The 22,536-nt window shown below is 35.7% G+C and overlaps 1 protein-coding gene across 4 annotated transcripts in view; it reads left to right on the top strand.

Annotated features, from left to right (window-relative positions):
• The window catches only part of LOC105199537 (opsin, ultraviolet-sensitive), a 713,170-nt gene that overhangs the window by 199,926 nt on the left and 490,708 nt on the right, over positions 1-22,536 (top strand). For 3 of the 4 annotated variants that reach the window (XR_005574669.1, XM_039448692.1, XM_039448691.1), the window contains exon 2: positions 14,836-15,051. The exons of the other annotated variant lie outside the window; for it this stretch is intronic. Coding sequence is in view for 2 of the 3 variants with exons in the window: in XM_039448692.1 (XP_039304626.1) it covers positions 14,836-15,051 (216 nt within the window). In the remaining variant the exon portion in view is untranslated. The remainder of the gene's footprint in view (positions 1-14,835; positions 15,052-22,536) is intronic. 4 annotated transcript variants of the gene reach the window in all.

Genomic DNA, 22,536 nt, shown 5'->3' on the forward strand with positions numbered 1-22,536 from the left:
ATTGGCTCGTGCCATTCGATTTTTATCAATGATTTGGGCATGAGACGGGTCGCCGCGAAATTCGTACCAAAATTGCTCAATTGCGACCAAAAACAGCATCGCATGAACATTGCTAATGAGATGTTGGACTCTGTCCGCGACGACCCAAATTTGCTCCAGAGGGTCATAACTGGTGACGAATCGTGGGTTTATGGTTATGACGTGGAAACCAAAGCTCAATCATCTCAATGGAAGCTGCCGCACGAACCAAGACCGAAAAAAGCGCGCCAAGTTCGGTCGAATGTGAAAGTTTTGCTGACAGTTTTCTTCGATTGCAGGGGCGTGGTGCATCATGAGTTCTTGCCACAGGGTAGAACGGTCAATAAGGAATATTACCTGCAAGTTATGCGCAATTTGCGCGAAGCAATCCGCCAGAAACGCCCGGATTTGTGGAAGAACAAAAATTGGCTTTTGCACCACGATAACGCCCCTGCTCACACATCGTTGCTTGTGCGCGACTTTTTGGCCAAAAACAACACACTAATGATGCCGCAGCCACCGTATTCCCCAGATCTGGCCCCCTGTGACTTTTTCTTGTTCCCTAAACTGAAGAGGCCCATGAAAAGACGACGTTACGCTACGCTTGACGAGATAAAGACGGCATCGAAGGAGGAGCTGAACAAGATAAAAAAAAATGATTTTTTGAAGTGCTTCGAAGATTGGAAAAACCGTTGGCACAAGTGTATAATATCTCATGGGGATTACTTTGAAGGGGACAAAATAGATATTCATGAATAAATAAATAATTTTTGAAAAAATACAAAATTCGCGATACTTTTTGAACACACCTCGTATACTTACAGGGTGAGTCATTTTAATCTATGGTCCCGAATATCTTCCAAATAACGGTATCTACAAAAAAATGGTTTAGATAAAAGTTCACCAGGACAGAGGGGGTCATTCAATTGTACCATTGGTTTTGACCTTGAGGTCAATTTTGAAGGTTATTTCAAGGTCACGATGGTTTTTTTAAATGGGACACCCTATTTTTGACTGCGGATTTCGAAAGAGCGGAAAATTTTACATCAAACTTTTCTTATAAAAAAATTGTTTTTGCGACCTTGGAAAGGTCAAAAATAAAGGTGAAATGCCTGAAAAATGATCTGGTGTACTTTTTCTAAAATAACGTGGTTTTCTGGGTAACACAAATGTGCATAATGCTTAAACAAAGTCAATGAATTGTAAAAGTGTTAATCACTTTAATTAGCTTGACCTTGAGGTCAATTTTCAAGGTTGTTTGAGGCTCATAACGCATTTTTTGATTAGTAAACCCTATTTTTGACCGCAGAACCTGTTTCTTGACAATGGGCTCTTAAACAATGGCACTTTTTACATGAGCATAGGGATTTTTTAGTTTTTCGACCTGACCTTTTGAAGGTCATATCAAGGTCAAAAGCACTTTCATCTTACTTTTAACGTTACCCGAAAACAACGACGTGGACGTAGTAAGTTCTGTTTCCTTTAGAGTGCTTGATTATCGTGAGTCCCCTTGCCTCTCACGTCGGGGTGCTTGATTATCGTGAGTCCCCTTGCCTCTCACGTTGGGGTGCTTGATTATCGTGAGTCCCCTTGCCACTCACGTCGGGGTGCTTGATTATCGTGAGTCACCTTGCCTCTCACGTCGGGGTACTTGATTATCGTGAGTCCCCTCGCTTCTCACTGACACTGTAATTTAAATGAATTACCCACGGAGTAATTGTTCAAAATTACCTCCGTTGGCTTCGAGGCATAACTGCAATCTGTTTTGAAAACTATCCACAGTTCTAAGCAGGGTAGCTCTAGAAATGGCTGCACAAGCTCTACGAATGCAGCCCATAAAATCATCTCTTGTGGTTGGTCGTTCAGCAAAAATAACATTTTTCAAGTATCCCCATAAAAAGAAATCAGGCGACGTCAAATCTGTTGAGCAAGGAGGCCATTCAACTGGACCCCTTCGTCCAATCCATCTGTCATTGTAACTGGCATTTAAAAAGGCACGTATACAATGAGTGCATAATGCAGTGCAGCACCATCTTGTTGAAGCCACATTCTTGCTCTTGTTGCTAAGTCAACATCTTCTAATAAGCCTGGTAAGTGATCTCTTAGCAACGATAAGTAACTGTGTCTATCAACGTTCTCTTCAAAAAAATAAGGTCCAATCAAATAACCATTTACAATGCCGCACCACACCATAATACTCCATCGATTTTGATGATCTATTGGCCTATACCAGTGGGGATTAACATCTGACCAATAATGGCAGTTGTGTTTATTAAGTTGTCCGTCACTATAAAATTTAGCCTCATCTGAGAAAAGCACATACCTAAAAAAATTAGGATCATCGTGTAACATTTGTAAAGCCCACTGGCAAAAAGCAATACGCATTAGATGATGATTAGGTTGTAAAGCCTGCGTAAGAGTGATGTGAAAAGGGTGATAATTTAGAGCTCTTAAAATTCTAACAACAGTTCTTCGTGGTATACCTATTTCCTTTTCAATCTGGCGAGCACTAACATGAGGATTAAGTATTGCTAAAATAGTTACAGCTCGCGCATCATTTTCCTCATATTCATGATGTTGACGTTGACGAACAAGATGTCCATTGCGAGCTCTTTGGACTAAACTACGTATTGTTATATCAGTTGGATGTTGCCTTTCAGGAAAACGTTGAGCATAAAGCCTTGATGCTGCATTGTAATTGCTATGACACTCCCCTAAAACTAATACAATATCAACAATCTCATTAGGACTATAATCAGCCATTCTGGAAAGGTAACTTGTGAATGTAATTACCTACATACCCTGTATGTATATTTGGAATTTTTAAATTTAAGCAACTTTAAATAGTAAATTTTTCAATTATGCAGAAGTGAGTAAGAAAGAAAAGGAACAAAACTCTATTATAACAATAATTATAAATCTTAAATCAAACGTAATTGTTTAGTTTTTTTCAATCGTTGATTATTAGCATTAGGTATCGCAGTGCTGTCAGCTACTTGCAACTTTCGGCCGGATTCTTCGACGCACGCCTATTGCTCCCCTCCCACCGCTCGCGCTTTAGCAACGGCGCCGCCGGACGGCGTAACTAAGAAGCGCGATACATCGTTTTAGGACCGTGCGTTACGCCGTTCGGCGCCGTTGCTAAGGCGCGAGCGGCGGGAGGGGAGCAATAGACGTGCGTCGAAGAATCCGGCCGAAAGTTGCAAGTAGTAATGCTTAATCATTATGCACATTTGTGTTACCCAGAAAACCACGTCATTTCAGAAAAAGTACACCAGATCGTTTTTCAGGCATTTCACCTTCATTTTTGACCTTTCCAAGGTCGCAAAAACAATTTTTTCATAAGACAAGTTTGATGTAAAATTTTCCGCTTTTTCGAAATCCGCAGTCAAAAATAGGGTGTCCCATTTAAAAAAACCATCGTGACCTTGAAATAACCTTCAAAATTGACCTCAAGGTCAAAACCAATGGTACAATTGAATGATCCCCTCTGTCCTGGTCAACTTTTATCTAAACCATTTTTTTGTAGATACCGTTATTTGGAAGATATTCGGGTCCATAGATTAAAATGACTCACCCTGTATATATATATATATATAAAGAAAAAAAATAGTACTTTTTAAATTAATCAATAATAATGTACTTACCGTACATATACTAATAAAATAAAGCAACTTTTCATGAATAAAAAATTAATAAAAATATTCAATAAAGTATTTATTATAATGAAATTATTTATAAAGATTAATAATTAGGCCTTAACAAGCAGATTTATTCCGAAAAATAATACACTTTGAGAATTTCTATAATATTATAAATTATAAGACGTTACAAACTTATAAGAAGTTATGAATTATAAGATGTTATAAATTATAAAACATTATAAATTAAAGTGTATTATATTTCAGAATAAATCTGCTCGTTAAGGCCTAATTATTTATAAATAATTTTATTATAATAAATAGTTTATTAAACATTTTTATTAATTTTTAAATTATAAAAGTAGCTTAATTTTATTATTATATGTAAGTACATTATTATTAATTAATTTAAAATTAATAAAGATAATGTAATTGTAAAATATAATAGTACAAGGTTTAAAAAAAGAAAAAAAAATTGTTACTGCGAAGATTCAAACCCGGTTCGCCACAAAGGGAAAAATACAACCTAGCATTTAGTTTCTCAGCCACTAAATGTTAAACTTTACTTGCAATTTTTATAAAAACTAAGGTCCATTCAAGCTAACCTTTTACACTTTTAATATATGGTACCTGTTTCCCCCTTTCAAATGAGCTTTGATTCATCTCATTTGGCATTTTACATTTTTTGCCTACTCCTTGTTAGTCAAGTTGTTGTATACAATATGTGGTTATATTCATATAGTTTTACTATAAACAATTTATGTATTTATATCGATATAAACAGAGTCACTATCTCAGTGCAGAGCCGACTATGTTAGTAGCGGTGTAATGTTTTAGTATAACAAATTGGACATCATCGCGTTGGATCCTACTTCTAACGGCGCGCACTGCTCGAAGTGAGAAAAAATGGCATCGAGATCCGGACTTTGCATATAATTTTGACATGCTTTTATCCATTTTAATTAAGTATTTCCATATAAACCGTATAACCATATTGATTAATTGATTAATATTAAATGTATTATATCAATATGTTTCTTAGTTGTGTTAAATAATTGTTACGTCCAGAATTCTCGAAATAAGTCTCTCGGGGCGACTTGCAGGTAGAAACTTATGGAAATGATTTGAGTGAGACAGGAAGAACGGAACAGGCCTAATCTCGCGCACACATGTTTCCGGGCGAGTGCGACGAGTCGAATGCGTCAGGTGAGTTAGAATGTAGGTCAGGTGTCGAGAATGACGGCCTATGACTCTCATTCAAACTCTTGCATTCGTGTAGTCCTTATTTTGCGTAAACGAATTAAATCGCTTTTACGCGGAATTGGAACAAGTGCAATTTTATCTGAGCGGGAATTAGAGGTAGTAAAAATAAACGAAAATGGTTAAAATTAAAGATTACAATTTATTTTAACATAATAGAAGAAATAAACGATTACAATGATAGATGGTGATTATTAAAATAATAATAATTAATTCATGAATAACATTTTTGTTCGCAGAGAACATGTGTGATAAAAGAAAGAAAAATCTTGTGATCGGTTTAAGAAATCTTAACAAAGAATGTAATTATAAACTTAAATTCTAATTGGTTACATTTGTAATTAATGAAATTTATATAAATGTGCGTGTGTGAGTGTGTATTCGCGTGTGTGGTCAGGGAATTTTTAGTTATTTAGGTAGTTCTTGGACCGAGTCGAAGATTTCTTCCAATTCATTGGCTGTTTCTTCGATTCGCTCTATTGGGATTTTGTTTACAATATTTTCTATTTTTTCAGGAGTAAATGGTGAGAAGGAACGTTGGTTTTCTACGTGAGGTTCAGGGGAGTAAAAGGGGGAAGGATGACGACAGGGGGAAAGAGAGAATGATTCGACGGACGAATTTGAGACTGGTGGAGATGAATCGGTCGATTCGTCGGAAGTTCTTAAATTAGTTAGAGCGCTAGGCAAAACAGAATTCTTTCCTCGCAGATTGTTTAATTTTTCGAAGAGCGATAACGATGTGTCAAGCTTCCGGACTTTCTTATTTTGACGACTCCGACAGTTCTTAATAGTTCTTTGCGACTTACGCTCAGGGACTCGATTACGCACTAGAATAAATTTAATATTTAAGGCTACGTTCTTTTTTTCCAATAAAGGAAAATAAAATCTAGATCGTAACTACTTGAAAGGAAGAAAAAGGAAAGAATTTAATTATGAAAAAAAAAGGAATTCTTTGTTTCCGATGGAAGCAAAGAAAGTTGCGGATTCAATTGAAAGAGAGTTCGATTGTATCCTGCAGAAAGTAAAGAGAGTTGCGGATTCAATCGAAAGAGCTCGATTATATCCTGCAGAAAGTAAAGAGAGTTGCGGATTCAATCGAAAGAGAGTTCGATTGTATCCTGCGGAAAGTAAAAGAGAGTTGCGGATTTAATCGAAAAAAAGTTTGATTGTATCCTGCGGAAAGTAAAAGAGAGTTGCGGATTCAATCGAAAGAGAGTTCGATTGTATCTTGCAGAAAGTAAAGAGAGTTGCCGATTCAATCGAAAGAGCTCGATTGTATCCTGCAGAAAGTAAAGAGAGTTGCGGATTCAATCGAAAGAGAGTTCGATTGTATCCTGCAGAAAGTAAAGAAAGTTGCGGATTTAATCGAAAGAGCTCGATTGTATCCTGCAGAAAGTAAAGAGAGTTACGGATTCAATCAAAAGAGATCGATTGTATCGTGCTGAAAGTAAAAGAGTAATAGAGGAAGGAAAGGAAGGGTGGTGAAATAATACTGGCTATATAAATATTTTGGAAATTATACGTATGATAAAAATCTTACTAGAGAGAGAAGGTAGTCTTATGGAGAGCAAAATAATGAATGGCTAAGACTTACTATTGGTTGAGATTTATGAAGATGCGAATGATCTGGTGTTCGGCGATGCGGATTCAGCTTACAACGGCGGACGGCTGGTCAACGGTTGGCGCTCAGGATGTTCGGAACTTACGATGGAACTCGTTGACTAAATTTTTACAGCGCCGCGTCGAGTTTAAGTGTGATAAATACGAATCCGAACGTCACAGACTCGGACAATGTCACGGAATGTGCGACGGATCGAACTGGAGTGAATTATGAATCGCGAACGACAAATAGCGAAATAGCGTTACGTCTGGTGCCCAAAATCCCCCCCCCACTTTACACATGCATTTGTTAACGTAACTTTAAACCTTATAGAGAAAATTACAGAAACAAATTTCGATACATAGAGATAATGTAACATAAATAGCCACGTCAAATCTAGAATTATAATAGCATCACATAACCGCTCTAAATTTTGTAACATTTTTCAATAAAATATTAACAGAATAATGACAAAATAGTAAACCGGTGATCGCGTGATGATTGCGTGTACTAGGTGCTATCGCGCCGTACATGCAAACCTGAGATCACTAGTTGAAATATAAATTTAATTAAATCGGAAATAATGCGCGGAATGCGATACACAACGCGCGGTCTCCCCGTGCCTCGCGGCTCCCGTTTGCGTTATTAAGTGCCCGCGCGCGCGCATCAAGTCCCAAGATTTATTCAGTCATAAAGAAAAATAGTTTTCTCATGGTAGAAATAATAAACTTGCAAACTTCAACGTGCACTTTTGTAGAGCGCCTACCCCACTATCATGCTATGCACGCGCAATTAGAAAAACGAGAGAACTGAGAGCATTATAAACGACCAAAGTATAAAAATCAATTTCACCCAAAAGCAATATTGAAATTTAAACTTTTCGGTAACGTAACGATTCAGAAAAATCGGCACTACCATCCTGTCAAATCAAAATTAATATAGCTCAGGAGTTGTAGCCTACAGGAATTTTTAAAGGATCTCGGAATAATTTTCGTCGCGACACCGGTGCGCGCGGGCGTGCGCTTCTCGTACGATAATTTCGTCTATCTTTACAAGACCATTAAAAATAGTATCTTTAATAAACTTATTAATTTCAATCTAGAAATCATTTACACTCACTCTCGACTTGCACTCCATCACACCATATTAAAATCCCGTAAGAATTACAACTGCTATAGTCTTCTGAAAATTCAAGATCAATAAAAAAATAGTTTGTGTTGTAAAATTCTAATTCTTTCGTTATGTAACGACTCAAAAAAATCAGCACTACAGTTGTGCGCGCTCAATTCAAAGATCTTTTAGAAATTACATTTTATATTGAATTTTAAAGCTTTGAAATTAATTCTTGATTTCGTACGCGATTCCCTCTTGAACTCGCGAGCCGCGCTGCACGCGGAGAGCGCGCGATCATTAAAGGGCTTACCTATATTGAAAAACTAACAGAAATCGGGAACCTCTCCTCCCTGGTACCCCTCGTCTGCAACCAGACGGTATAAATACGACGCGAAATCGGAGATCTAGCACTTCTGTAACGGCAGCAGTTCTGTAACAGTAGCACTTCTGTAACAGCACTGCTTCTATCGAGTCAGCAATCGGGAAGAGCGCAAATCATTGCAGCCTCTCAACCTGTAGATTGCTGATGATATAACGGGTGGGTTAATAATTCTGTCTTTCATAGAGGATCTCGGAATGTCTCTCTCTCTCTCTCTCTCTCTCTCTCTTGACCTCCACCCTTTCGCTGAACCTTTTCCCTGACTCCGATGTCGGGAGCAGCAGCCAGGTAATGCGCTGAATGAGCCTTGCTCAAACAGCGCCTCCTCGGCGCTTATCTAGACTAGAAAAATCTACTCCATCCTGAAAAGCGAGACGCGAGTGCGCGCTCTCATAGCGCCTTCGTCGACTTGCTCCTCCAATCTGCATTTCTCTCAAACCTGCTAAACCTATCAATTAAAGAAAGAGACGAGACTTCTCGAATCCTCGATGGAAGATTTCTATCCAGTTCTTAGTCACATAAAGTTCCTTCTTAATTCTTTTAGATCGCGTTAAAAACACACACACGCACACTCGCATGCGCTCATTCTCTCTCTTTTCTCTTCTTTTACGCACAACGGTAAGAGGTTCTATTCATAGACTCTGATGGCAAGCCTTCAAAATACAACTTACTAAAAATGATATCCGGCAAGACAATCTTAAAATCCACGCGAGACCTCAACAAGATCGTAGACAAACTGGAGGCACTGTAACTCATCCTCGCTTTCCAAACCATTTATCTTAACCTAAAATTTCTTTCTCCTATCTCTCATTAATTTTGATTATTCGCACGATATTATTAAGGCATAATTATACTTGTAATTACACCACTAGAATCGTAAATAAAAAGTTGAAGTGTAAAATCAAGTTCTGGCAGTTTCTTTTCTCTTTCCTTTCTTTTCACCCTCTGTACCACGCACCCTCTCCCACGTAACAGCCAAAACTCCTTCTAACAGATAGAAAAAAAACAGTTCAATCAACAAATAATTGTTGTCGTGAGGAGGGGCATACCTCCCGAATCATGACGACTGGTGACAGCGGCCAAAAATCAAAACCCCATTACGACTCGCCAGTTTACAGACCCGGCGGATCGTAACAGGTGAAATGAGCGAAAATGACCAAATGACAAATGACCAAAAATGACGAAATGACTGAAATGAGCCGGAGCTCCTTCTTTTTATACCCGATTCTGCCTATGGTTCCTATAGGATTTTAATCCGCAGGTGTACTGTCTCTTATTGTTGCTCACGCGTTCTCAGAACGTTCGGTTTCTAATCTGTTTTTCATCTGAGTAATCCATCCTATCGGTTAGGTTCCTTAAAAGATCGTTACCTATTAATTGCGCGACAAATGTTTCGTGTCGATGGGGTCAATCATTCGCGTTTCAACGCTTGCTTCCGCCAAAACCGGCACGTGTCAAGCGTAGACCAACCGTATTGACTCGACCGGATAATTTTAGCTTATTTGCGCGATTAAAATAGACCATCTGGTCGCGATTTTCGATTGCTTGGCCGCATCGATTTCGAAAGAAAAGAATTGTTACTCCGCAGGACGTAACATAATCAATATTGATTATTAAGAATAACTGTATTGTTAAAAAATTTAAATAAAACAAAATTTACAAATATTTTATTTATTACATTTTTTACAATACTTCGTAGTAAACTATTATTTTTTACAGAAAAATTATGATATTAATAAACACAATATAGGATGGTACAAAGAGTTTATAAGCCTAGATGTTTCCTCCTGAAGGACGCCGGTTGAAAAAATTCGGAAAAAATTAACAAAGTTTCTGTTTCAGCATAAACTATGAACAAAATTTCCGACTTAAAAGATCTACTTAAAAAAATTTCCAATGTTTTTAAAAAAATGTTTAGTCGGAAAGGAATGAGAAAAAGCCGGTGTAAAGTTGGCATCCCATTTTTTAAAAATAAATATTTTAATCAAAGTTTCGTTTGCATCCACAATAGTTCTACAGTTTCTGATAGATTAAAACAATAGTTCTGTCGATTTGAACAAAAAAACTCAATTATGAAAATATGGGGTGCCAACTTCCCGTAGCACCCCAAGTTACAAAAAATATATTAAATCAAAAAATCTTATAGTTCTCAAAGAGATCTATAGTTCTTGATAGATTTTAAGAATAGTTCTGCATATTTAATGCATTTTTAAACAATTTTTTAATCTGACCGCTGGCACCCAAGTTATGAAAACAATAAATCAAATCACAAAATTGTATAGTTACTAAAAAGTTTTATAGTTCTCAATAAGTTTTAAAAATAGTTCTGCATATTTAATATTTTTGAACAATTTTTTAATCTGATAACTGGCACACCATCCATCGTAGAACGCGGTGCTGATAGTTCCAATCAATTTGTTAGAGGATCTCGGCAGTTCTCGCATGCTTTTGATTTTTTTGAAAAAAGTTCTATCGATTATTTATTTACAAACAATTTTTAAACCTAAACGTTGGTATCTTATCACAAGAGTAAAGTATCGTTTTATTGCGTTCTGGAGACTCACTGGCATTTTTCTATAAATCTGCAATAATTCTAAAGCTTTCTATAGGTTTTGTCAAGAGTTCCGGTGTTTATAAACTTTTAAATAATTTTTAAACCAAAATGCTGGCACCCTACACAAGAGTAATGTAATATTTTAATGCAAGTTCTGGACGGCTTTGGCATTTTTCGATAGTTCTGCGATGGTTCCAAAGCTTTCTATAGGTTTCGTCAAGAATTTCAGTATTCATAAGTTTTTAAACAATTTTTAAACCAAAATGCTGGCACCCCACACAAGAGTAAAGTACTATTTTGCTGTGAATTCTGGACAGCTTATTGGCATTTTCCAATAGTTCTGCGATAGTTCTAAAGCTTTCTATAGGTTTTGTCAACAATTTTGGCGTTTATATATTTTTAAACAATTTTTAAATTCAAATAAAATATTTCATCACAAGACTAAAGTACCATTTTACTGCGAGTTCTGGACAGCGTATTGGCATTTTTTTATAGTTCTGCGATTGTTCTAAAGCTTCTTATACTTTTCATTAAGAGTTTTGACGTTTATAAATTTTTAACTAATTTTTAAACTTAAATGCTGGCACCCCATACAAGAATAAAGTACCATTTTAATGCGAGTTCTAGATGATTTTTTAGCATTTTTCGATTATTCTGCGGCAGTTCTAAAGCTTTATATAAGTTTCGTCAAGTGTTCCAGCGTTTATAAATTTTTAAACAATTTTTAAACCAAAATGCTGGCACCCCACACAAGAATAGAGTACCATTTTAATACGAGTTCTGGACGGCTCTTTAGCATCTTCCGATAATTCTGCGATAGTTCTAAAGCTGTATATAGATTTTGTTAAGAGTTTCCGTGTTTATAAATTTTTAAACAATTTTGAAACCTAAATCCTAGCACCCCACACAAGAGTAAAGTATCATTTTATTGCAAATTTTGGACGGCTCATTAGCATTTTCCGATAGGACTGTGATGGTTCTCAATTGTTATATAGGTTTCGTCAAAAGTTTTTGCTTTTATATATTTTTAAACTATTTTGGTATAGTATTGTATAGGTGCGGACCGAATATCGTAAGGTGTCAACACGTATTGGATCAGATATCGTAATGCGTCAACACGTATCAATTACTCATAAGTAGTCAGTACTTATCAATTAAGTTTATTGTAAGCCAAGAGATGACACAATAGGATTGTCAAAGCTAATGTAGCGGCTGCGCATCAAATTAACAACGGCGCATTATTATAGCACGTACAGGAACTCATCGAGGCATCTCTCGCTTTCTTCAGGCAATCGTTGAGGCAACAACATGTTTGCATATTGCGTTCTCTTTCTGCGGCCGACCGTTGAATCAGCAATACGTTTGTAATAAAACAGTTTAAAATTCAACAAAAGCATGGTGTTTTGTCAGAAATACCTCACAATTTTTAAAATCAAATAAAATATTTCATCACAAAAGTACCATTTTACTGCAAGTTCTGGTTGGCTCATTGGCATTTTCCTATAGGTCTGCAATAGTTCTAAAACTTTCTATAGGTTTCGTCAAGAGTTCCGGCGTTTATAAATTTATAAATCTAAATGCTGCCCCCCCCCCCCAAACAAGAGTAAAGTATTATTTTACTGCGAGTTTTGAACATCTCTTTGGTATTTTTCGATAGTTCTGCGATTGTTCTAAAACATTCTATATGTTTCTTCAAGCGTTCTGGCGTTTACATATTTTTCAACAATTTTTAAATCTAAATGAAGACATCTCATAACAAGAGTAAAGTACCATTTTACTGCGAGTTCTGGACGGCTCTTTGGTATTTTCTAATCGTATAATTTTAGTACATCCAAAAAGTCGTCCGGAATTCGTTTCAAGATAGTACTTTTCTCTTGTGTGGGATGCCAACTCGTGGGATTAAAAATTGTTTATAAGTTTATAAACGTCAGAACTTTTGATAAAACTTATATAAAACTTCAGAACTTTTACAGAACTATTGGAAAATAACAAAGACGCGTCTAGAATTCGCAGTAAAATGGTACTTTACTCTTGTGTGAGGTGCCAGCATTTAGATTTAAAAATTGTTTAAAAATTTATAAACGCTGGAACTTTTGACGAAATCTATATAAAGCTTCAGAACTATTGCAGAACTATCGAAAAATGCCAAAAAGCCGTCCAGAATTCGCAATAAAACAATACTTTACTCTTGTGATAAGATATCAACGTTAGGTTTAAAAATTGTTTGTAAATAAATAACCGATAGAACTCTTTTCGAAATAGTCAAAAGTATGTGAGAACTACCGAGATCCTCTAACAATCGATCGGAACTGTAAGCACTGCGTTCTACAATGAATGGTGTGCCAGCTGTCAGATCAAAAAAATTGTTTAAAATATGAAATATGCAGAACTATTTTTAAAACTTATCGAGAATTATAGAACTGTTCAGGAACTATAAGATTTTGTGATTTAATTTACTCTTTTTTGTAAGTTGGGGTGCCAGCTGTCAGATTAAAAAATTGTTTAAAAATACTAAATATACAGAACTTTTCTTAAAATTTATCAAGAACTATAGAACTCTTCAAAAACTATAAAATTTTGTGATTTAATATATTTTTTTTGTAACTTAGGGAAGATGGTACTCTATATTTTTAAAATTGAATTCTTTTTGTTCAAATTGACAGAACTATTGTTTTAATCTATCAGGAACTGTAGAACTATTATGAGTGAAAACGGAACTTTGATTAAAATATTTATTTGTAAAAAATGGGGTGCCAACTTTACATCGGCTATAAAAAATTGTAAAAACAACATTTGTTTCTTATTATACTAAACGACCGTTAATTACAAAAAGAAATACCAAACAATTATTTATACACAACATAAAAAAAATAAACAAATTATGCAACTACACCTATGATTGGGTGTATTTACACACTTTGTGTATTTTTCCATAATCGATCTTGTCTCTCAGAAAATTTTACACTGAGAAATGACCATCTTTTTACACTAATACCCAAGCAAACAGTTTTTTTAATACTTTTAAAATTTTGGAAAAACGTTTTTAAAAACGTTAAAAGTAATGAGATAAATCCCCTTTATTTTATTTAAAAAATATTTATTTTAATGAAAGGATAATCTTTTAACATTTTGAAACTGTTAGGATCTGAATTTAGTGTTCGGACTAAAACATATAATATTTGATTTTTGGATTGAATTAGATTAATTTTATTTCCGCTCAGTCGAATAGAAATTAAAAAAAAAAGAAACAGGAAATTTCGGATGTAATCGCAAAATCGAATCCGAATACAATGTTCTAAGGGGTTCGATTTTCGGATAAAATTGGATCTAAATACATTGTTTAAATAAAAACGTATATGACTGTAATGTTGTAATGCATATGCAATGTCGGATAGACTATAAATACGTAAGTTCGGAAAACTTCAAATATAATTGAATAATCAGATAGATTTGAATAGAATTTTTTTTTCCTTGTAAAAAGAAACGACTGTAATTAGATAGAAAATGTTTAAATTAGTATGTCAATTGTATTTGTTTTTATGTGTTTTTATTAGATTTTTTAAAGCAGGGAGAATACCATTTAAGTTGAATGTTACGCTCAAGTCGAGTATTTAAGATAATATTAAATTAAGTGTTAGTTTGAGTATCTTTTCGAGTCTTTTTGTTAAACATAAACACTCAAATTTTAAGTGTTTTTTTTATAAGAATTTCTTTCGATTTTAATTATTTTATACTTTTAGTTATACCCACCAATCGAAAATAGATCCAAAATAAATTAAAATTTAAAATAAACAGGAATAAATTAAAAAATCAAGAATTTAAATTGGATAATGGCCAAATTAATCCATTTCTATATTAAAGTTTAAGTATTCTTTGAATCTGTTTTAATCTATGAAGTGAGATCAAAATTACTGGATTTCTATTTTTTTCTATTCAAAAAAGTTACGCGAGTCATATAATCCATTTTAATCCATAAAATGGGTTTGAAATAAAGTTATTTTTATTTTTTTAGTTTAAGGAAGTTTTCGCAGGTTATCCAATCCATTTTTGTCCATGACATAGGATCAAAATGATTTAATTATTGTCTCTTAATTCAAAAAATGTATTCAAATGAATTAAAATGGATTACAAATTTTCAATCCATTTTTATTTACGGGTATTTAGTTGTTTTTTTAGTCTTTTAAATTATAATTTTAAAAATGCTAAAATTAGTGCATTATTACAAACGTCGTTTATACTGTTGTTTCATATCAATCTTTTTTGTCTGCAGAGCCAAGTCATTGAGAACACCTTCGAATTTATTTGTGGTGAATTTGGCATTTTGTGATTTCTTCATGATGCTCAAGGCGCCTATATTTATATATAATTCCTTTAGTACCGGATTTGCTACTGGCCATTTAGGATGTCAGATTTTTGCTTCTATTGGATCACTTAGTGGAATTGGGGCTGGTATGACAAATGCTGCCATTGCATTTGATAGATACAGGTATTAAAAAGTCATTGTTCAATGTTTATTAACACTTATTAGCCATCGTAATTTTTTGTTCCTTACTAACCATCGTGGAGTCACTCGCATTTCTATTAAAAGGTATACCGTAATGTAATAGTTTTAAACCCTAATTTTACTTACAAAAGAACTTCTCGAAGTGTCACATTCCGATTTTAATGAAACTTTACACACATTTAGGTAACATAATTAGATGATTTTAGAAACTATCAGTTGCGGCCCAAAATTTGGTTTCAAGGCTTGAAATTATCCTCTATGTGTACTCGTACAGCGGTTTTCACCTTCTTTTGTTATATCTTGGAAACTATTCGAGATATCAAAAAATGTTTTATACAAAAGATTTACAATAAAATTACCTTTATTCAGTCACCTTAACTCTTAAACACACCGATCCTGTAAAATACGGAAACACATTTTTGGATCTGGGAGATTTTTTCAACTTTGAGAAGCTATAACTTTGATTACAATCAATATTTTACTAATATTTTACTACAATTTTTTTTAAATAAAAGTTTAGAACCTCAGGAGTGTGACTTTACAATTGGCATTGCCGTAAAATAATTTATTGTAAAGTTATAAAGGAAAAACCATTAAGTAAAAATGAAAAATTGGTCAAAAATTCACTTTTCCTTCAAAAAATCATATCTTTGCAACAAAAAACTTTTAAGGACTTTTAAATACGACGTTTTAAAGCTAAAAAGTCACATTTTTAAAATAAAATTTGGCAAAATCATTCTTTTTAAAAAGTTTAATTATGTAACATGGAAAATATGAAGTATTTTTGGGCATCTAAAAATCCACAGTTTTTTTTAAATCATATTTTTGCAACAAAAAACTTTTAAAGACTTTACAATACAGCGTTTTAAAGCTAAAGATTCATACTTACAAAAAAAATGATATCATTGTCATTTCTATTAAAAAATGTACTTATGTAACAAGGCGAATATGAGGTATTTTTAATTAAATCGTGTCTAAAATTGAAAATTGATGTGTTTCATGATATATTTCGGAAAAACTCCTTTTTCTACAGCATTTTATAGTATTCCAACTTTAGACAAAGTATATGCGAGTAACATCCGCGAACCGATCTGTTCAAACGTATTTTATCCAGCTTTTTTATGTAAAATACTCACAAAAAAAGTTTCACTTACACACTATATGGATCGCATTGACCCTAACAACACTTGGTTGCTGTGCCGTTCGAATTTTAGTTGACCAAAATAGTTGATCAATTATATCAATCAAAAGAGAAGATTTTAAACTTTTTTTACGTCTTGGCCCAAACCTCCTATCTCATTCCGTCTTCACACAAGAAGCGTTTGAAACTTCATATGAGGTCTCTCAGACCCATTTACGTGTTTAAGGGTTAATAACATTTTTAAAAAATATTTATTGAAAAAAACTTTTTTTAATAATTGTTTAAAAAATTATTCTAAAAAAATATTACTAACGTGAATAAATAAACATAATTTTATTGTAAAACTTTTGTATAAAACATTTTTTTATATTTTGAATAATTATCGAGACATAGAGGGAAAATCTAAAAATCGCTTTACACATAAGGACTGATTTCACCTCTTAAAATTGTACATTGGCAGCAACTGATATATTTTCTAAAATTATCTAATTATGTTACCTAAATGTATTAAAGTCGGGTTATGTTACTTTGTTCTTTAAAAATAAAAGTTTTAGAACTTTTTAAAAAAGTATCAATTATTAACAAAATAATAAATTGCTATCATTTCCACACCACCTTTCATGAGGTAGATTACCATAGCGCACCTTTTTTATAGTGGTTTTTCCCGTACATCTAAACCACTCTTTCTTTCACTCTTTATTTTTCAATACACGAAGTTCGAATGCCGTCGTCACTCTCTTGAAAAATATATTATTATTACATAAAAATTCACTCAACTTTTATATGATAAAATATCTTTTATGTTATAAGGTTACAAAATAATAAAATTTTTTTATTTTAAATCTGCACAAATTTCGATATTTCCATGATATCAAAATGAATTACTGTACCATATTCTGTAATGTATAAGCACATTTTTTTTTATTACAAACAGCAATAAATGTATTTATTATATTGATTATTTTATAATTAATTTTTAATCTTGTTTTTAATACTAACGTGATGATTATGTGACAAAATGTTCGCAATTATGATATACTTCAAAAAAATGCATACAAAAATATTTCTTGCACCAGGAACATCGTATTATAGCAGGTGCACTACATATGGAGCAGAGTAATATTTCTTGAATATCTTTTCCAGAGAAACAAAAATCTGCTAAATTTTTGAAATGTTGCGGCCATTCCTCGATGTATCCACTTTTAAACCAGGCATATTTAAAAAGATTATGAAATCCCGGAGAAAATAGTTGTATATGTATTAAAAATTACAGTTTAATGATATAATTTCTTAAACGTAAATTAGTATCATAATTTAATAACATAACGTGATCACTAAATGTTTTTACAAAGTTTTTTCATATTCTAAATCCATAAATATCAAGAGGTTGAATCATTCTCGTAGTTTTTTTTTGGTATAGTTAAAATTCGTATACCTTTATCTTTTTTGACATAAATTCTTGCAGACTGGCAGGACAATGCCCACTCCAAGAATCTAACAACAGCACACTAAAACTTCCAGTAGTGGGTACAAACACAAAGCTAATAGATTTTTGTATCTCTGAAAAGAATATTCAAGAAATATCACTCCAAATGTGCAGCAGCTATAATACAACGTTTTTGGTGCAAGAAATATTTTTGTATGCAGCATTTTTTTGAAGTTTATCATAATTGCGAATATTTTGTCATAATCATCACGTTAGCATTAATAGCAAGATTTACAGTTAGTTATAAAATAATCAATATAATAAAAACATTCGTTGTTGTTTATAATAAAAAATGTGCTCATATATTACAGGAAATATATGGTACGGTAATTTATTTTGATATTATGGAAATATCGAAATTTGTACAAATTTAAAATAAAAAAATTTTATTATGTTGTAGCAATATAACATAAAAGATATTTTGTCATAATTACATAAAAGTTGGGTGAATTTTTATGTAATAATAATAATATATTTTTCAAGAGAGTGAGGTCGGCATTCGAAATTCGTGTATTGAAAAATAGAGAATAGAATAGAGTGGATTAGGCCTTTTTTTTTTTATAACGGAGAGGAAATGCGTTACCGCATACCCCAGGCCCCGGGGGAGGCCTGGTGGTTATGTGGGGCTCTTCCCCGCCGACGACGTGTCGGCGGGGACATACCCACTAAAACCTCTCCGGGTGTCTTGCCGTGGTCCGTGACTGGGGGCTCCGGGAACGCGTGCAGCATACTTCCGGACCCGGTCGGCCTGAGCCGACTCGACGCGCCAGGTGCTTCCTGAAGTGAACGCACCTGACAGAGCTTTAGGGCCTGGTCTGCCCTAGGTCGGGGGAGGGGGACACCATCCCCCCCCTACCTTTTCCCCTGGTGTTTCGGGGGTAAAGCCCGGGGTATCCGGCCCCCGCCGTAACCCCGGGCCTCTTCGCGCCGCGCTGACGGCGGCGCGGTCCTCCCTACTACCCTGGGGGAGGTGAGAGAAGATCCTACCATCTCCCCCCAACCCGGCGAGGCAGTGGGAGGAGCGACTCCGCGTTATACCGCAGGGTCGCTCCCCCCAGACCGTCAGGTCGGATCTGCCTCGTCGGGCTTACCACCGATGTGAGGGGCCCTCCTCCAGCGGCTGCGCGTCCCAAAGGCGGGGTCGACAGCCGCTGGGGAGGAGGGTCGCCCCCTCTCTACGTTAGCGCCGTCGCTCTCCTCCTCCCCAATTGTGGGGAGGGAGGGGGCGACGGCAACTGATCGCCCGCACCCCCGCCGCCTTTTGGCAGACGGGCCACTACGGCCCGAAAGGCGGGCCTTTTTCTTCTTCGGGACGGTTGGGGGAGCCAAGATGGGTCATGGCCCCCGTCCCCGCCACCCCTGTCGTCGTTGTTATCGCCGGGAGGCATGCGTCTCCCCCGGCCTCCTCTCCATAATAGTCTCGGCCTCCTCCTTCTGCCGCATTACTTGCTCGCAGAAGGAGGAGACCGCGACCCAGGCGCTCTCCTTGCGGACTATCTGGCTAATGATGGCCCGCAGGGAGAGGTCGTCGCTGATTTCTCTTCTCAGGACTCCGCGCAGCTCCTCCCACGCTGGACAGTATTCCAGCGTGTGCTGCGCGGAGTCCCGTTCGGCGTCGCAATGGTGGCACTGCGTTGTCGGCTCCTTGCGTATTCTACACAGGCACTCACCGAAGCAGCCATGCCCGGTGAGCACCTGTGTCGTCCGGTAGGACAAGTCGCCCCAAGGGCGGCCCACCCATTCGTCCAAGTGGGGTAGGACGGTCTCCAAGATCCGAGATCCTGCCACCGGCGGGTCGTTGGCGAGGCTCTCTCGCCACGCTCTTATGGCCCGCCGGCGTGCTCTCTCACGTAATAGCGCAGCGACCCTGGGGGTAACCACTCCCCCCTGCAGGCGGACGGCTTTCGCTCTGGCATATGACCATGCCAGAGCGTCGGCCGTGAATTCCGCCGGGGGGAGCCCCGCCAGTACCATGGTTGCCGCGCTAGGGGCGGTGCGGTACGCGCGCACTATTCTTCTCGCCAGCCGCCGCTGCACAGCGTGCAGCACGTCTCTTATGCGGCGGCTGGCCAGCGCCTCGCGGAACCAGACTGGGGCTCCGTACAGAGCCCCAGCCATGGCAGAGTGGATTAGGCCTACAGGGGAAACTACTATAAAATAAGTGCGCCATGTTAACCTACCTCATAAAAGGTGGTGTGAAAATAATAGTAGTTTATTATTTTGTTAATAATTGATATTTTTTTTTTAAATTAAAGAATTTTATTGTCTAAAAACAAAGTGTCACAACCCAATTTTAATGAAACTTTACATACATTTAGGAATTAGATAATTTTAGAAAATATCAGTTACTGCCAATATACGGTTTTAAAGGGTAAAATCAGTCCTCATGTGTAAAGCGATTTTTAGATTTACCCTCTGTCTCAATACAACAATCAAAATATAAAAAAATGTTTTATACAAAAGTCTTAAAATAAAGATATATCTCTATTTATTCACGGCAATAATATTTTTTTAGAATAAATTTTCAACAATAATTTTTTAAACAATTATTAAGAAAAACATTTTTAAATAATTATTTTTTAAAAACGTTATTAACGTGACTGAATAGAAATAATTTTATTGTACATAAATTTTTTGCGTAAATCATTTTTTGATATCTCGAATAGTTTCTGAGATGTAACGAAAAAAAACTGAAAACCGCTATACATATAAAGGATGATTTCATCCCTTAACACCGAATTTGAGCCGCAACTGATAGTTTCTGAAATCATCTAATTATGTTACCTAAATGTGTGTAATGTTTCATTAAAATCAGGGTGTGACATTTCAAAAGGTTCCCTTGTTAGTTTCAACCTTCTAGTATACAATTAAAAAGTGAAATGGCAATAACAATTGCTGAAACTATGTGATTTTGACAAAAATGTGAACAAAATTACATCAAATGCAAAGTAATTTTTAAAAAATCATGACTTTTTTAAAAATCGTCATAGAAAATTATTCAAAACAGAAATTCAAGTTTAAGGATAATATTTTTTTAGAAAAAATGTTTCATTAATTTATAACTTAATGTTAATTTTGCAATAACAATAATATTTATTTTTATAATATAAAATTAGTAGATAATGTGGGATTTTCAATAAGTATCGCTTCAGTTCTGTGAATTTAATAAATTTTAATACGAATATAGTCTTAAAAAGTAAAAACTACATTTTTTTATATTTATATAACTTTTTAAACTATTGTTCGGGATCGCGGCTGGTCAGGCGCATCACGCTCATCGCGCGTGACGGCTCTTTTCCCGCTCGCTCGGCGGAATGCTGCTGGCGAGCGGTGAGGCCGTGCTTGCCGAGTGGCGAATTCCTGGTTCTGACAAACAATAACAGCGAGCCTTCTCGAAGGATCTACGGACTTCAGTAACCGTCGTATTTACTGAATTCCTACCGGGGTCTTTCGGGGAGGATCGCTGTTTATATAAGGAGAAAATCTCGGGCGCGGCTCGCAGTTCCTAGAGAGCAAATCGAGCGACTTGTAATCGACGCTGTAGGCCGATCTGCTTTGGCTAACCGGAATCCACTTCTGGCCGTCCCCTTTTTTCGTTTCCCGCCGAATTTTCGCTGCTCTGCTTCTCACTCGCTAAACATCTCCGCTCGCGCACAACTATATATATATATTTTTTGTATATATACAAGGTGTCAAAAAACAATCGTTTTGGCTCTCGTGGGTTAATAAAGTAATTATAACTGAGAAAAAAAGTCCTTTACCAATTTTTATTATTTGCAATAGTTAACGATTTAAAAATTAGTAAAGTTCGGCAAATGAGCGCGTATTTTCCCTGCCCTCCGCACGCGGTTTCTACCCGTCTGTCGTCAAGCTAGGAGCAGTCGCAAGCGGTGGCACGGTAAGGAAAGAGAAGCAGCAATGGCTACCGGCTGGCGCTCGGCTGCACAAACGTAAAGACGCACACGCACGTGGTAGCGCGGAGGAGAGCAGGCAGAAGGTGATGAGGCGCGATTAATCGTGCATCTTTTTTGTGTGACACTTGAGAATGAATGAATGAATAAATCAGCTTTATTGTTATTCTAGGGCAGAGCCTTCTAAGAATATGTACAGTATAAGAAAACAAACGTGCTAGGATAATAAAGGAAATAAACAAATAAAACAAAAACAACTAAAAATAATCAAAGTAATAGTATAACAAAAAAAATCATAATATGGGACGATATTAAAAAATAATAAAAAATAAATAAAAGCCCAAGATTGGTTAAGTTAACGCCGAGCTATAAAAGTACAAAAATAATAACATTGAGATTAGATAGACGCCTAAATTAAAGATTTAAAACAAATGTATAACTTAAAATAAAATAAGAACCAGGTAAGCGCCTACGTTGAAGTGATTATATGCTAACAATAAATGAGAGAGAACAAAGTAAAGTAATAATACGGTTCTCCTTTTAAGTTAAGGTTCCAATAAGAAGGTAAAAATTAGAGTACACATTCTGAGAACTACCGTCAGTTCCAAGCATATTCATGTTCACTATCATTGTATAAAGGTTTAATGTGTGACTTGGTGCTCCCTATTATATATTTACAGAATTCCAAGTGGGACGACAGGTTCCGAACAGAAATGATCTTAATTATTGTGAGTGATAATCGGTTAGAATGAGATGATGAGAGAGAAAAGATCAAGCATGATGTAAGGAAATCGTTTTGGCAATAGAAAGGTTGGAGAGAGAGAGAGAGAGAGAGAGAGAGAGAGAGAGAGAGATTAATTGATTACGCATTTATTACTGTCCTAGGGTCAGCCCTCTAAGGACAAACAATTAGTAATTTGTACAGGTGA

The sequence above is a fragment of the Solenopsis invicta genome, chromosome 4 (genome assembly GCF_016802725.1).
Source record: "Solenopsis invicta isolate M01_SB chromosome 4, UNIL_Sinv_3.0, whole genome shotgun sequence".
Taxonomy (NCBI): Eukaryota; Metazoa; Arthropoda; class Insecta; order Hymenoptera; family Formicidae; genus Solenopsis; species Solenopsis invicta.